The sequence below is a fragment of the Suricata suricatta genome, chromosome 8 (genome assembly GCF_006229205.1).
Source record: "Suricata suricatta isolate VVHF042 chromosome 8, meerkat_22Aug2017_6uvM2_HiC, whole genome shotgun sequence".
Taxonomy (NCBI): domain Eukaryota; kingdom Metazoa; phylum Chordata; class Mammalia; order Carnivora; family Herpestidae; genus Suricata; species Suricata suricatta.
Genome location: NC_043707.1, coordinates 70,594,438 through 70,609,437, shown reverse-complemented (window position 1 = coordinate 70,609,437; position 15,000 = coordinate 70,594,438). Strand labels below are relative to the sequence as shown.

Below are 15,000 nucleotides of genomic sequence, written 5' to 3'. Positions count from 1 at the left end.
TTATTTGGGAACAGTGGTGCCTGCAGCGCTTGCGGACAGTCGATCCCAGCGAGCGAGCTCGTCATGAGGGCCCAAGGCAATGTGTATCATCTTAAGGTAGCGTTTGCTCCCCCTCCACTCCTTTGAAAAGAACCCTCCCTTTCCTCGTGGAGACAAAGCCTTTCTCCTTAGTGTGAACTCTGTCCTCCAGCTGCAGACACTAAAGGGATCTACTGAAGTTGGAGCCTCGCCGTGGTCGTTACGTGCTGGCTGCCCCCCACCCCTGCACACCCCCGAAGCCCATCCTTTCCCCCTTTAGCCCGATCCAGTGTACGGCGATTTGGCTCCCTGTTTTCCAGACCCCTGTTGAAGGAAGAAAAATACTAAACCCTAAGTGGCCGTGTACTTGACAGATACTTGCTTAAGAGCGGTTTAGAAACTTGTGACAGAAAAAAGACTTAATTTGTACTTGTTTTCAGTGGGTTTGCTTTTCCCTTTCAGTGTTTTACATGCTCTACCTGCCGGAATCGCCTGGTCCCGGGAGATCGGTTTCACTACATCAATGGCAGTTTATTTTGTGAACATGATAGACCTACAGCTCTCATCAATGGCCATTTGAATTCACTTCAGAGCAATCCACTACTGCCAGACCAGAAGGTGAATACCTAGCAGTTGCTAATAAGCTTTATTAGAGCGAGTTGGAAGGTTCAACCTTCAAGGGAGTTCTCCTTGGTGGTCGTGTCTTTGTGTGCCCTTTCAGAGAAACATAGACCTCCTCATACGTACAGGATTCAGAAATAGGAGTGGCGGTTTATTAAATTGTGACTCTGTTGTCCTCAAGAAAGATCCTGACTTTTCGTTCTATCTGTAGCTTCCCCAGTGTTGAACAGAGGATTTTCACATGCAGTCAAAACATAAAACTTCCGCACAACCGGCTGTTTATTCCACTTGACGGTTTTGAGATTCAGAAATACGATGTGAATAGGTTATTGTGGGAGGAAAATTAGAAACATTTATGGTAGGAAAAGGGGATAAATGTCTTTGTCACGAAAGAATGATTTCTGCAGTCATAGTGGCAATCTGAACACCTGCCTTCCAAACCCAGTTTACAGTGCGTTCATTTTGAGAAAAGCGGTTTTACAAACATTCTGTAGTTTCAGAGGAGGGCGTTTTTGTTGATTGGCAGTCCCATAAAATTTGGATAAGGTATGACTTTTAAAACACAGTTCTAGGACCTTGCTAATCACTTTGGGCCACTAATAGCTCCATTGAAGATAATGTATCTGGATTCTTGACCCACAACTGGAAAGTTTTTGGACCAGAGCTAAAAGTGAGGAAATCTTATATAGTTGTTCCAATCACTTCAGAAAAAAATGGCGATCAACAGTTGTCCAGCCCCCCCGCCCCCCCCACCAATACTGGATAGTTTTAGATTTATTTTAATCTCCTTAATAAGTCCTATAGCTATGCAAGTGAGTGCATTTTGATAACTGCTGTGCCTAATTTGTAACAATTACTGTCAACCTTCAGTTAAGAGACTGTTCATTCCACACTGGCCCAGAAAAGAGTGAAATGTATGACTCGTGCGCATAATTTTATTCACATCATATTTCATACTGATTATGTATTGATGACATTGATTCATTTACTCTTTACAGCGCCACTTGCATGGATATTAAATCTTATTGACCACAGATGAATTTTAATTTCAGATTGGTGATAGATTTTTCCATCAGCTCTGATAGTATGTTTGACTTTTTCATCATTAACCCAGGCAATCACACAGCACTGAGTTATTGCATTGAAACAAAAAGTGCACACTTCACTTGGTAATTCTTTATGGATTTACAATAGGAACTTCATTAATGTCTGTTGTAAGGATCACAAAAAAAAAAAAACCCCACAACATTTATCTGCAAATAGGAATTTAGCAAGCTTCAAAAGTCTCAGGAAAAAATATTAGGCTTCTTTGTCTTCTGTAATGCATTTCTTAATGCTGTGTGTGGGGAAAATGACTAATATTTGAAAACTTTTAGCCATTTAAAGTTACACTGCCGTATTTTCATGTTGATTTTTATCATTTTCCCTTACTCAAATTTATGGGTAAGTTGAAATGTATTTTCTATTTCTTTATTAAGTAAGTGCTAATTACATAAGAATCTGGACGTTTTTCTTTGACTCACTGATATGGAAAGCTACCTAGAATACCGTTTTAAGCATAGAAGTTTAATTTCTTCTTGCAAATTAATCAGTCACCATTGATGAGGCATGTCAAGCCTCTTTAAGGAATGCCAGCGCACGTAAATACCTAGATTTTGATGGTTTGCATTGTAATGAAGTGCGTCTGTGGGGCAGGGTGAAGAACGGTGGATGAGTAATGCAAGGGTTCTGAGACCCCCTTTCAATTTAGAGGCAAAGCCATTTGCAGTTATACTTGAGAGCCAAAGCAAAGTTTTAAGAAGAGGAAGAAATGTGTTAGGAAGAAAATGGTGGCTCCCTACCCCATCCCCTCCCACGTGAAAAGCCTACTTTTTCTGCAAATTACATCTTAAGTTGGTTGCTGGTTTTACACCATATCTTTAAAAAAGTAGAAAAGACGATTGTTGCAGCTTAACCAACGTGCATCGGGAGAATTCAAGGATGTGGAGGCAAGGCGGAAAACGTGTCGTGCAAAAGGGCACGTGAGAAATAGGAGCAGGGTGTCACGGCACTATCGTGTTGGGTACAAGGTAACGTAAATTGAGAGGAACTAGGGAGCGAGGCTGGAGAAAGGTTTGGTGTACGTGTTTACAAGATGGCATGTAGACCGGTCTTCTGTTTACCACACCTTTTTCAGGGTGGGAGAGGGAAGATGTTCGTTTTGGGTCACAGGATGTGCTAGGGCACCAGTAAGAACCAACTAGTACATATTTCCTTCATGTTGGAAGCCAAAAATAGACAGGTGGCCATCAAAAATTAATTGCTCTTAAAAGGCATAGGGAAGTATAACTTAAGGATATGTTCTTGTCAGACATTGGTACGAAGCTGTGTTTTGGGGATGATGTTAATTAAGGACATTTCCCTGTTGGCATAAATGTCTCACATATTCACCCTCGGTGCCCAGCTCACCATGAGCACAGTCAATTCACAAGGTAGTTTTTGTAAATAAAGGTTTGGGGCAAGCCGAATGTGGTCCAGGGAGATCTATTAATGAGAGGGCAAGGGGGAAAGAGGTAATGAAAACACACTTCCTGATACAACATAAACTGCTTTTTGGACCTAGAGAATGCTTTAAAATTATTTTCCCAAACCCTGTGGTGTTTCTTTTCTGGAGGAGAGGAGATAGGGAGAAATGACCGCTCCATTTTATTATTTCCTTCTCTCTCCTCATTCTCTGTATTTTTGGTAGGGAAAATTGGACATTAATTTTGGCCGTTTTCCTTCTCTTCACAGAACCAATTACGTTTTTAGTGCATGATGCATAATAAATATACCCAAGCATCCTCTGGCTTAAAAGTAATGAGTTGATTACTTGTACACCCCTTCTTCAAAGGCAGCTAATTGTATAGAAAGTATAGGTCCCCGTCTTCTGGTCCCTTTAAACTTTTATTTTCCTGAAATTTGTTGCCAGTGTCGGGGATGTGCAGTTTAGTTGTTCTGCATCATTGGCTTCGGTATATTCTAAGAAAAATAATTTTAGGCTTATAAATCTTATAGTGTCTTGACTGAAATCTCCGACCAGTGGTGTTCAGGATCTACAACGTTTTGTAGCCTTTACCATTTAAAGGAGGCTTGGCCAGCCTCAGGAGAACATTTTCTTCTAGAGAGTTATGTAAATACAATCAGAAATTGTGGCTGATTTTTTTTTTTTTTTGGCTAATTTTTGCCTGCTCTGGAATTCTTTCTTCCACTTAAGAGTGGCGATTCCATCTAGAATTATCTGTGCTTTTCAGTAAAATAAGAGCTTGCATCTCTTCAGCTGGAGGAAAATTTAGCAAGTGTTGTAGTTTACATATCACTTCGCAGTCCCCGTAGTTACATAATTGGTGTTGTGTGTGTCCATCGTAGAGGACATTTGATGCTCATTTATTAAATATGCTCGCTGGCTGCTGCCGCATCTTTGTTCTGGACAGACAAATTACCTTTCTCACACTGAGCTTCCACTCCGGGGAATTAAGCCTCCACCACTTTAATTAGCTTGGAAGTGGGGGGTTGCAGTTTCTAATAGACTTCAGGCTTTTAGTAAGTTAGGGAAAGGGTGAAACAAGAACTTCCTGGGAAGCTCAAAATGTCATTTAAAAACCATAAAAACCTAATATATATTATTTCATTTTGGTAATTGCAAACAGATTGTATTTGACGACCGTGTGGATTATCATTTCTAACTTAGACATTAAAGTTAGACTTCCATTGAACTATGTTTTTTAATTGAGCACAAGTCATTAACACATTACATGTCTGATTCATTTATTTACAATATTTATGCAATATTAAGTGACATAGCAGATGAAGGGAAAAGTGGTATCTGAATATTTGTATGTTATGTGCCCGTATGTATATGCATATACCTAACCTATATCTAGATCTGTCTGTATATATAGATATGCACACGCATGCAAACACATACCTTTCAGTTGAGAAGGACATGGATGAATAGACATCATGTGGGGATATCAGAATAATAAATACTGATATTTGTTGAGCTTTTCTTATGTGCCAGGCACTATTGAAAGTGTTTCATATATATGATGTAATCCTTGTTAACAGCCTTCTTGTCCCAATTTAAAGATGAGGAAACTGAGGCCCAGAGTAACTTTGCCGAAGGTTCTGCAGTTGAGCAGATTAGCCCAAAACTTCCTTGGGGAGGACTGGGCTCCGAAGGTGCCCTGAAGATAACTACCACCAGGCAAGGTGTTGTCATTCATTCTGTTTAGAAAGAAAGTTGCTTTTGAGAGAGTTCTGCAATTCACTGTTGAACTTTACACCAGAAACTTTCTGAAAGTCCATTTATTGTTTCATTTTCTCTGCCAGGGAAACTGCAGAAAATGTTATGCTTTAGTTCTTCGCTGCCGAAGTAAGCAGCGTAGAAAGCCTCCATCAAGTCACAGTTGGAAAGTAATCTAATAAAAGAAGATTAGTGGATGTAGAGAAGACAAAAGCAGTCATGTTTGAGTTTAATATCTCAAATTTAGCCTTTTAGCTAAGATGCCCGTTTTTATTTCTTGCAGGTCTGCTAAAAGGTCAGAGTAATGCAGAATGCGTGCCTTCATCTCAGATTTTGTTCATCACAGGTGGATCCCATGTGTCTTCAGTAGACAAGTCACCTTTGTAGCTAGCACCAGTGCCAGCTCCATGCCATTGCACCTTCTTTAGTCTTGATTGCCCTTCCCGCATTTATTGGTGTATTAAAATGACTGAATATGAACATTAAGGACTCCATGAACCTGGGCTAATGGGGAGACTGTAGAGAAAATGAAAAAAGATCCACCGGAGGACATCTTTAGGGGGGGAGGGAGCTTGGGAGGAGGGAAATGACTAATGAAGCTAATTAAAAGAAGCATTCAAATCTGCTTTCTACCCTCATTAACAATTAGCAGGGCACTGGCCAGAGTTTGTACCCTGTGTTTTACCTTAACAACATTCTATTTGCTCTTTGTATATTTAAGTGTTGTAAGGAAATGTGTTTCAATCAAAACTGAACTTGAGATAAAAGAAAGAGATGTGGCTTTTGTGATATTCTATCACAAACACTTTTATTGTATCTCTGTAAAATACAATGTATGTATGCATGTAAGTGTTCTTGTCCTAATGTTGCTACTTCCATGGCAAAGAAAAGAAAAAAAGAAAGAAAAAAAGGAAAAAAATTGGAAAAAAAATCAGGCTCATAGCAGCTACTGTGTAGAAATTTCCCCCTACTTCTAATTTGCTGAATGAAGAAAAAAATCTTTTATTTGTGATATTTTCAGAGACATTTGCTCTAGTATGGTGTATTTAAATAATAAAAACTTAAAAGAAAAATTCAATGGAGTTTGGATTTAAACACTGCTTTTTCTCTTCATTGTATTTTGGAAAAATTTAGTAGGTTTTGTTTGTTTGTTTGATGCCAACTTCACTTTAAATCTTTGGGGTCAAGGGAGGTGGTGTGTGTGTTTCTTTAGCTCTGGGCCAATAAGGTTTTTTTTCAAATTACTTAACTTTGTTAAGTTTTCAAGTAACTTAACAAAGCAATGTTTCTAATGGAGTTTTTTTTTTATATAAGTTCAGAATATTCTGGTAACTTAAGCACCTCATTACACTTCTCCTATACAGTGAATCTTTTGTGTTTATGTATAAATACTTGTTTGACTCTTTAGCTGTTTCGTTGATTCCTTTTTCTCAATAGGAAAGCCTTGGGCAGTGATGAAAAGCATGTTAAAGAATGTGGCGTAACCATCTTGTTCTCTTAACCAAGTTTATAGCTTCTGAAGCAAATAGCATTTCTAAACTATACCTGAAGTTTCGTTAGTGGTCAGGGACCCAGGCGTCTTCAGTGGGTGAAGCAGCCATTTCCTGGTGAGCTTTTAGACTCCTGTGGTCCGCTGCATGATTTGTTGATTTTGTTTTGCTCTCACGCTCCTCTGCTGCTCTGCCTTTCCACATGTTTGGGGTAGGATTTGGATTTCACTTAGTAGTCATCTTGAGATACTTAGTTGCTAGCTGCCCAGAACTAGCACTGTCTGCAGTGGCGCCCTGTGGAAAGCGTGCGTAGGCCAAGGACTTGGTGGGCCGGTGGGCCATATTCGGAACGACCAAAGAGGCTGCAGCACCAGGTTTGTGAGCAAATCTCCAGGACAGTTTGTATCACAGGTCCATAAAACCAGGTGTGTTTATACGACTTTAAATAGTCTTCCTAAAAATGGCATTTGTTTTATTTTCTCTTGTTCCCAAAAAGCTCCCAAGGTAGACCTCTCAGAACAGGTGATGGAGAGAGGTCTAGTTCAGTACGTCTCAACCAGCTGTCAGTTTCCCTTTGGGATCTTCTCCTTTCATAGACTCCATCCAGGCCAGGAGGAAGAGTCAGTTGCTCAAACTGCAAACCTCCTGAAGGAGAATTTAAACGTAGAGTGTTAAAGTGAATAGTTCTATTAGAGCTTTATGAAGAGAAAATGCAAGGAAAAAAAATGAACAAAATCACCGACGTAACAGTATCTGTTTTTAGTTAAATCCTTGGGGGGAATTTCTAGGAACTGGTTCTCGTTCTTACAATTTTTTTCTTCCTTTAAGCTACTTGAAAGGAACGTGGACTCTTCAACATAGAAAGGGAGAGTGTTAATAAGAACGCAAGCATCCTCTCTATTCTTTTTGGCGTGAGCACTCATGTCCCGTATCGTGCAGAAATTCAAAGGGGATAGTTAATAACTTGTAGTGAGTAATACAGTGTGGCATTTGGTGATGTGGAGGGCTCAGGTCATTAAAGACTTTAAATGAACTATTATATGGCTGGCTCCTCAAGCACCGCGGCATATTTAATAACGAGCTTCTAAAAGCATTTCTTAAGTTGCAGACCTATAAGATTACAAATGTCACTCATGTTAGTATAATCCACATGCAAGTGATGAAGCCTTCTCTTTGATGTGCTAAATTGGAGAAGGACTAATGGAGCTATGAATATACAATAGAACATATTTAAGTAGTAGTCTTGCTTTAGGTAAAACACTTCCTTGAAACCAGAGGCATTTCAAACAATAAAATCCGGCTCTAATGGGGATGCTCTGTGTGGATAGAAAGCTCCTAAAAACACTCAGGTTTATTCTGATGTGAGCAGTGATTGTGTTCCTCCCCCAGCCCCAACGTGGCTTAGGAGGAGAAGAAAAAAACACGAGCTTGTTCACCTCTCCTCCATTGCGTTTGTGATGTTAGTGAAATATGCTCCGTTCTTCTGAAAGGCCTTATTTAATATTAACCACATCATAAAGCAAGATGGCCCCCAATCCCTACAAGCAAGTGCAATTAAATAAAAGCAAATGTTACTGAGCCCTGCTGAACTCCTGATAAAAAAAATGTTTATGATACATATAAATGTCTCAATCATGCAAATTGTCACTCTTGCTAATGAAACAATTTTGTAAAAAGATTGTCCTCTGAAAGGGCTTAATGTTTTGGGTGTTTTTTGTTTTTTGTTTTTAACCTATCTGCCTAGTTAGATTTATACATCCCCAAAGGCAGGAGAGCCCGGATGAAGCTTTTCCAAACCAAATCGTTTGGCACAAGGAACTGTTTCCAGCTCTTCATGATTTATTAGGAAATAGTTTAACACAGACTGTAGTGTCTTATAAAATACAAAATGAGAAACCTGTCACACCAAAATGAAGCCTGTGAAATTGTCATCCTCTTACTATTAACTGTATTTAAATTTTTTCTTTTGCTCTTATTAACACTGATATTTGAAACAACTAATCACCTGAAATGAAGCTCTTAAATTAAATGGCTTTAAATGTCAATATAGTGAGATTCTAATGTGTACTACTATTTATATAAAATATTTTCTTAGGGCCAATAAATTATACAACAGTGAGTCCAAGAGCTACATATCAAGGCACTAGTAAAGAGTTTCGCTGTAGCCTAAATAGTTGTATTTAAATAAAGAAGAAGTTGTCCATAGACTCCTTCACCTGTGAATTGTCTCCTGGGTGCTGGTGCCTTTGAGAGGCGGTTGGAGACACAGAGCCTTTGCAAGTTGATGTTACTTGTCACTTTGTTCCCAAGACTCACCTATTGTCAGTCCAGCCAAGTCACAGAAATGCTTATTGCAGTTAAATAGCAATTTGTTTCCATGAAACTGCAATTAAAGTATTACTGAGCAGCCATTTTAGATTGGCAGTGCTCTGAACGCATGTTAAACAGCCAACAACTCCCACTTGGAGAGTCTGAGACCCGACTAGCAGCAAAGTGTAACACATTCACCCATGTTGGGTATCTAGTTAAGAGGCATTTGTAGCCCTCTGCTCCCATTGTGAACATGCTGAGAGCAATGACAAGTCAGGGCCGATTTTTGGAAGGTGAACTTGCAACGTACCTCGAGTGAACACTATTTTCAGTTGTACAAGAAGTGCTTTATGCTGGTAGATATGTGCATGTTTCCTAGAGGGAATGTTTGCGAGTTCAGATTGATTCTGCTGAGAATGGACTGTAACTCGGAGGCCTCGAGCCAATAATGTACTGCAGGTCCTGACATGTTACAGCTGTGTAAACAGGGCCATTCTATTTCCTAAATCACAACTAATAAAGCAGAGGATGAAAATCAATTGATTCTGTTATAAGTTCTTTGAATGACACTAGAAAGTTGTTTAATGACTCAGTTAGAATGGACAAGCCTGAGGTTAGCCACCAAAATGCACATTTTAGTCGTCTCTCTCCCCTCAGAAGCAGGGCAGGACAGCCTTTCCCTGCTGCTGGCATCCCCTCCACTGGACCGAAACCTGCCGGGGAAAGGAAAGCCTCCGAACCGGATTCTTCCAGCCCATCTAAAGTTCAGGATTTGTTGAGTAAAAAAGGTGAAGTGCAAAAGGTTTTATTGAAAATGCGAAACATTGATGTAAGATCCTGAGAGAGGAGAGGATTTTAGAGGTGGTGTTTTAAACTGCAATTAGCACTGAATTCTAACCAGCTTGGACACAATCATTAGCTGATGAGAACATGAGGCGTCTCACCTTCCTTCGGCCTAGAAAGTTCCCCCTACCTTGAATCAAGAGGTTTACGTCCGCAACTTTTTCACAGATCATTTTCATGTGCAGTGCATCTATTTGTGGGCTTTCGCCTGTGTTGTTTGAGCTGCGATTTTGTTTTTTTAAGAGGAAAACAGTTTCTTCCTAAATTAATATTTCATTTGTGTTGAATTGAATGCATTTAGGAACTGAAAGAAAATCTGAAGACAAACTGAATTTACAAATGAAGATTAATTATGAAAGCTGGAAAGGAAATTGCTTGCTTGGGCTGCAGTTGTATACCTTCTTCTTTATTTAAATAAGGTTAGGTAGCAATGGGTGTCTTAAATACTGCATATTCCTCTAAGGCCTCGGGGAGATTTTTGTCATCAATCATGGGACTTCCACTTTCCATAAACCTTACATCTTTAAATAGAATGTGTAATACAATAACTTCATCTTGGAGTTGTAGAGTGCTTTGTAAATGTATTCACATGTTCACATGTACAATGAACAAGTTCTTACACACACTATCTCAGTCCTTACAGTAATCTTGATTATTGCCTCCTCGTTTTTCCAGATGGGGTCATGAAGTTTCAGGGAGGTGACTTTGTAAGGAGGTCAAGGACGAGAGTGAAGGGAACATGTGCTCTCTTTGGGTGCAGAACTTAAGGGCATGCCAGAAAATCAGTAATCAGGATAATGTCATAGTGCAACGTTTTTTAAATATAAAATTAATGCAAAACTATCCGTGATGAACGAAATATCACAATTTTAAATAAAGGCAGGATCGGTATTCTCTTTTCTTACGCCTCAGACTCCAGCATGGTTGGGCACCATCCGTAAGTACCAAAGTTGCCAGGGCTGCTGTTTGAACCCTGGTTCAATTTGGTACATTTATTTGCTTTATAAATTGTTAGGCTACAACAATGATACAGTTTATTCTATGAGCCATAAGAAGGCTTTTTGTCTTCCCTTAAAAAACTGAAGTATTGCATTCTACCCGTATCCAACCTGGAATGCCAACTCATTTAGGTTGCTTGCATTTTTTAGCCTCACTCTCAAAAGAAATTTCTTTTCAGTTTTGACAAATCTCAACTCCTTCATAACGAGTAATTAAGTAACATTGGTTAACAACTCTGCCTACAAGTTGTTGCTGAGGAAAAAGAGCAAGCCTTTAGTAATAATATTAGTTCAGAAAGCAAAATGGATGCCTGTCCTCTAACTACATCCCATACAAATTAGTAAGTGGTGTGTTTAAAACGTTTGGATGAACTATGTCTTAAGTCTGAGCTAATATTTGTGGCAAATAAGGGGTCTCAATGAATTCAGTTCTATCAAAGTAACATCTACTTTTATAAGTATAAAAGAGGTAATATACACACAATTTTTAAAGAAGATTTTTACACGTTCTAGCATGGTGTGCAAAGCTGATAGATCTATCGTGAAAGAACTAATATTCATATGTGATGTTTTAAGTTTGGAGACCACTGAAGTATTTAGATGGAACAGATTATACCTTTAATTACATTCAAATAGGATTCTGAGCTGAGTTTTAAGATGTTGTTGGCTGTACTATTTTCCCATTAATTGCTAGAATCCAGAAAGATATCAAAATTTGTAAATAAATTGCTATCACACACCATTAAATCCAAGCTGCCTTCATTACAAAGAGAAAACATAGCTAAGGGAAAAAGCTTATACTCAACTTAATAAAATAAAAATTTCTACTCAAGATAATAAAGTTATTTTGATGTTGATCTAACGGCTAAGCAAAAAAATACCTTTTTTTTTTGGCTTGGGTTCCCGACTAGTGCATTTTGGTGCCACAGTACCGGCGCTCAAAGCCCATAGTGTCTATGTTATTTCATGGAGTATCTCAGCCCAGGGACTCTGCAGGTTTTCTTTTAATCTTTTATTTTGCTGTGTGCAAAATGAGACTTAAGTTAGCCAATATGTGTTTTTTCCAGTCAGAAGACTAAATTACCATTCTCACTGGACACGGATGGATATACATACATCCTCATTAGGCGTAAGGACCTGAGAAATATACATAGACCAGGGAACAATCGATTAAAAACTACAGAATATCGATTGTAAAGAACAAGATACTATTTGTTATGTGTACGTTATGACCCACACCACGTTATGACCCAGGCCCATAAAATCAGTAAGTTTAGTCTGGTAACGTCACAGAGGCGTAGGCAGGATTTGCACCAGGTAGCGAGGCTGCAAGACCCATGCACTCAACCGCGTAGGTCCGCTACTGTCTATAGGGAGACTGAAAACCAGCATACACTCCAGGTTTTCAGCAGGCGCCATCCAAACCCAAAGATTCATAACCAGTGCAAGCAGTAGCCGGCACAGTGTTTATCAGATAGTTTTTTTGTTGGTGTTTTGTTGTTGGCAGGAAGTGGGCATCGATGTTTACAGAATTTGTAGTAGATTAAGTATTTCCCTTTAAATTCTAGGCTATGGGCAAATTTCTATCATGAGGAAAAGGGAGTAGGGAGAATGGAAGGAATACTTGCTTACACAAATCGTGCTTCATGGGAAGACGGAGGGGCTGGAGCCTCTCGCTGCAGATGGGGAAGAACGGGCTCCCCAAACAGCCGCCCCACGCCCATCCCTTGTATGTGGTTTTGTTTATTTCACCACTGCCAACGGGAACTTCTGCCCTGCCCATACCGGGTGCTGTTACTGTGCGTGGTGAAACTCGGGCTGTGTGCCTGTGTACTGCAGGCCTGTGTGAGGCTGTGACATCGGGAGGTTTCAGACATTAGCAGCGTTGGCAGTTTTTGAGTTGATGTGATAGAGCATTTGGTGACACTTCACAGGTGTGTCAGGGAGCGCTGAGGTGAAATGAAAATGGAAACAGAATAAAAGCAGACTCCAATGTTCTTGATGAAGTTTGGGGTACCACTGTGGCAAGAAACACTGCCTCTGGTTTGTTAAAGCGACAGCCCCTGGAAACCTAATCCTTCCCTTCTCTGAGTGAAGTGGAGCAGTGGGGCCTGGAAGAGATGGAGGGGCAGGTTTGAGTTTTTTGATTTGTTACTGAGTGAATCAGGCAGATAAACAGGCTTGATTTTCAAAGGACAGGGGATCCTAAATGGATTTCTGACACTGAGGCTTTGAGCTAGGTCTTTCTTCCCGGGATGGGTGTAATTCACCAACTCCATCAGTTACCTCATGCTGTAAGCAATTTTTTTTTAAACCCTCTTTAAGTAGTAAAATGTGTTTTAGAAAAAAAAATTTTTTTTAGAGTGGGGAAAAGATTTTGGCTGGCTTTGTTACTCTTGAAAGCCAGAGTCTTTGCTATAAGCCAAGCAAAGGTGTAACTGTAATATTTTTCTCCCTAAGTTGTACTTTATATTCTTTTTAGTCCAGATTTTGATTTCCAACAGGCCCACCAAAGGACTCTGCCTCTGGAATCCCTTATTTTGCATGCAGATGGCATGTTAATGAACTCATTACTGTACATTTTATCCAGCTCTGGACAGATTTGTGACATTATTTTTCAAAACAAAATGGGGTTAGGCAGTTGGTTGGTTGGGTTTGATGAGAATTGGGTGACTAAGTTAAAAAAATATTTCCCCAAACACTACCAACCTGCCCAGGGTTGCTACTAAACATTCTATGAAACTACCCCCATCCCTTCAACTCCCCCCCAAAATGGGTTCTTTGATTTTTCCACATTCCTAGAGACTTATTTAGAACTGTGTGCCTTCCAAAAGGTGTGTGGTCCAATTTCATTCTAAAACTAGGTAATTCTGGGCTTTTTTGTTTAATTCCTTGGGTATCTGTGGGCATCTTGTGTTATCTCCTTTAGCTTTGGTTCCTGCATCAGCCAAGGGGAGGCGATACTCACTGTTGTCTCAAGAGGAATGCTATGAAAATTAATGACGGGATATTTGTGCTTTGTGCTTTTTAGGACGAAGGCACTCATGCCTTTTATCTTAAAGCATGTAATAGAGAACATATTGCCCTGTATTGTGAAGTCAGCACCAAACTGGGAATCAGGAAACACTTGGAATTTAATTCTAGTCCTGAAGGGAAGTCAGAGGGAACCTATGATTATTTTTGTCTTTCCAATCGAATATTAGCCATGGGCCAATCATTAATCTTGCTACCTCGTCTTGCCTATCTGTTAAATAGGAAGTTATTAATAACAGCTATATTTGCTGGCACATTAGATGAGTTATTTGAAGGTAAAAGGGCTTCATGTTCTGAGGATGGAGTACTCTTTTGGCTTGTAAGCACTGAAACAATGGAAAATGTAGTCACCTCTCCCATTTAAGGGTTAATTATACGGTCTTCAATTTCCTTTGAAAAGTATTATAGCTAACTCTTGCCTGTCTTCTCAAATGAGGGGGAATAATAAATAATGTAGATGAATTCAAAACAATGCATCACACGAATCATTTATTTTTGGTTTAGAATATAATATGTAATTCTTTTATTTCTTTAAAAAATATTTTTTGAGCAGTTTTAGGTTCACAGGAAAGTTGAGAGGAAGGTTCAGAGATTCCTCCATGTCCTCACACGTGCACAGCCTCTTCCTTTACTCACATCCCCCACCAAAGTGGTACATTTGTTACAACTGATGAGCCTCCAGTGACACATCATAATCACCCACAGTCCATAGCTTACATTATGGTTCACTCTTGGTGTACCGTCTATGAGTTTGGACAAATGTATAATGACACGCATTCACCATTATGGTATCATACAGAGTATTTTTACCACCCTGAAAATCCTCTGTGCTCTGTCTGTTCATCCCTCCCTTCCCCCACAAACCCCAGCAATCACTGATCTTTCATTGTCTCCACAGTGTTACCTTTTCCAGAACATCAAGTAGTTGGAATCATATAGTCGGTAGCCTTTTCAGATTGGTTCTTTTCTTAGTAACACACATTTCAAGTTCCTCTCTGTGTTTTTAAGGCTTGATAGCTCTTTCCCTTTTAGCAGTGAATAATATTCCATTGTCTGGACGGACCATGGTTTATTTATCCATTCCCCTACTGAAGGACATCTTGGTTGCTTCCAAGCTTCAGCAATGATGAATAAAGCCTCTATAATTATCTGTGTGCGGATTTTTGTGTGGTTATAAGTTTTCAGTTATGTAATTTTTGGAAGCAAGGTAATAATGCTTTTGTTAGGCAAATGTTACACAACATTTGGAATTCCATAAACTTAGACCAAATGGTGGTGGAAGGTAGCTCAGGAAAGAAACGAACACTTATTAAACAATTCTGTACGGGCCATGAGTTCCTTTTGTAAGTCATCCTCAGCACATAGCTCGAGGAAGCTGTTACTACTCATACATTTGCAGTTGTGGGAGGAGGGACTTGGAGAA

The 15,000-nt window shown here is 39.5% G+C and overlaps 1 protein-coding gene across 3 annotated transcripts in view; it reads left to right on the top strand.

The window, feature by feature from the left end:
- LMO4 (LIM domain only 4) overlaps window positions 1–5,985 on the top strand; it is a 16,825-nt gene extending 10,840 nt beyond the window's left edge. For all 3 annotated transcript variants that reach the window (XM_029946979.1, XM_029946981.1, XM_029946980.1), the window contains 3 exons: window positions 1–96; window positions 481–636; window positions 5,187–5,985. The exon at window positions 1–96 is cut by the window's left edge and continues 1 nt beyond it. In XM_029946979.1, coding sequence (XP_029802839.1) covers window positions 1–96; window positions 481–636; window positions 5,187–5,195 — 261 coding nt within the window. In that variant the 3' untranslated portion in view covers window positions 5,196–5,985. The remainder of the gene's footprint in view (window positions 97–480; window positions 637–5,186) is intronic.
- The last annotated feature ends 9,015 nt before the right edge of the window (window positions 5,986–15,000 follow it).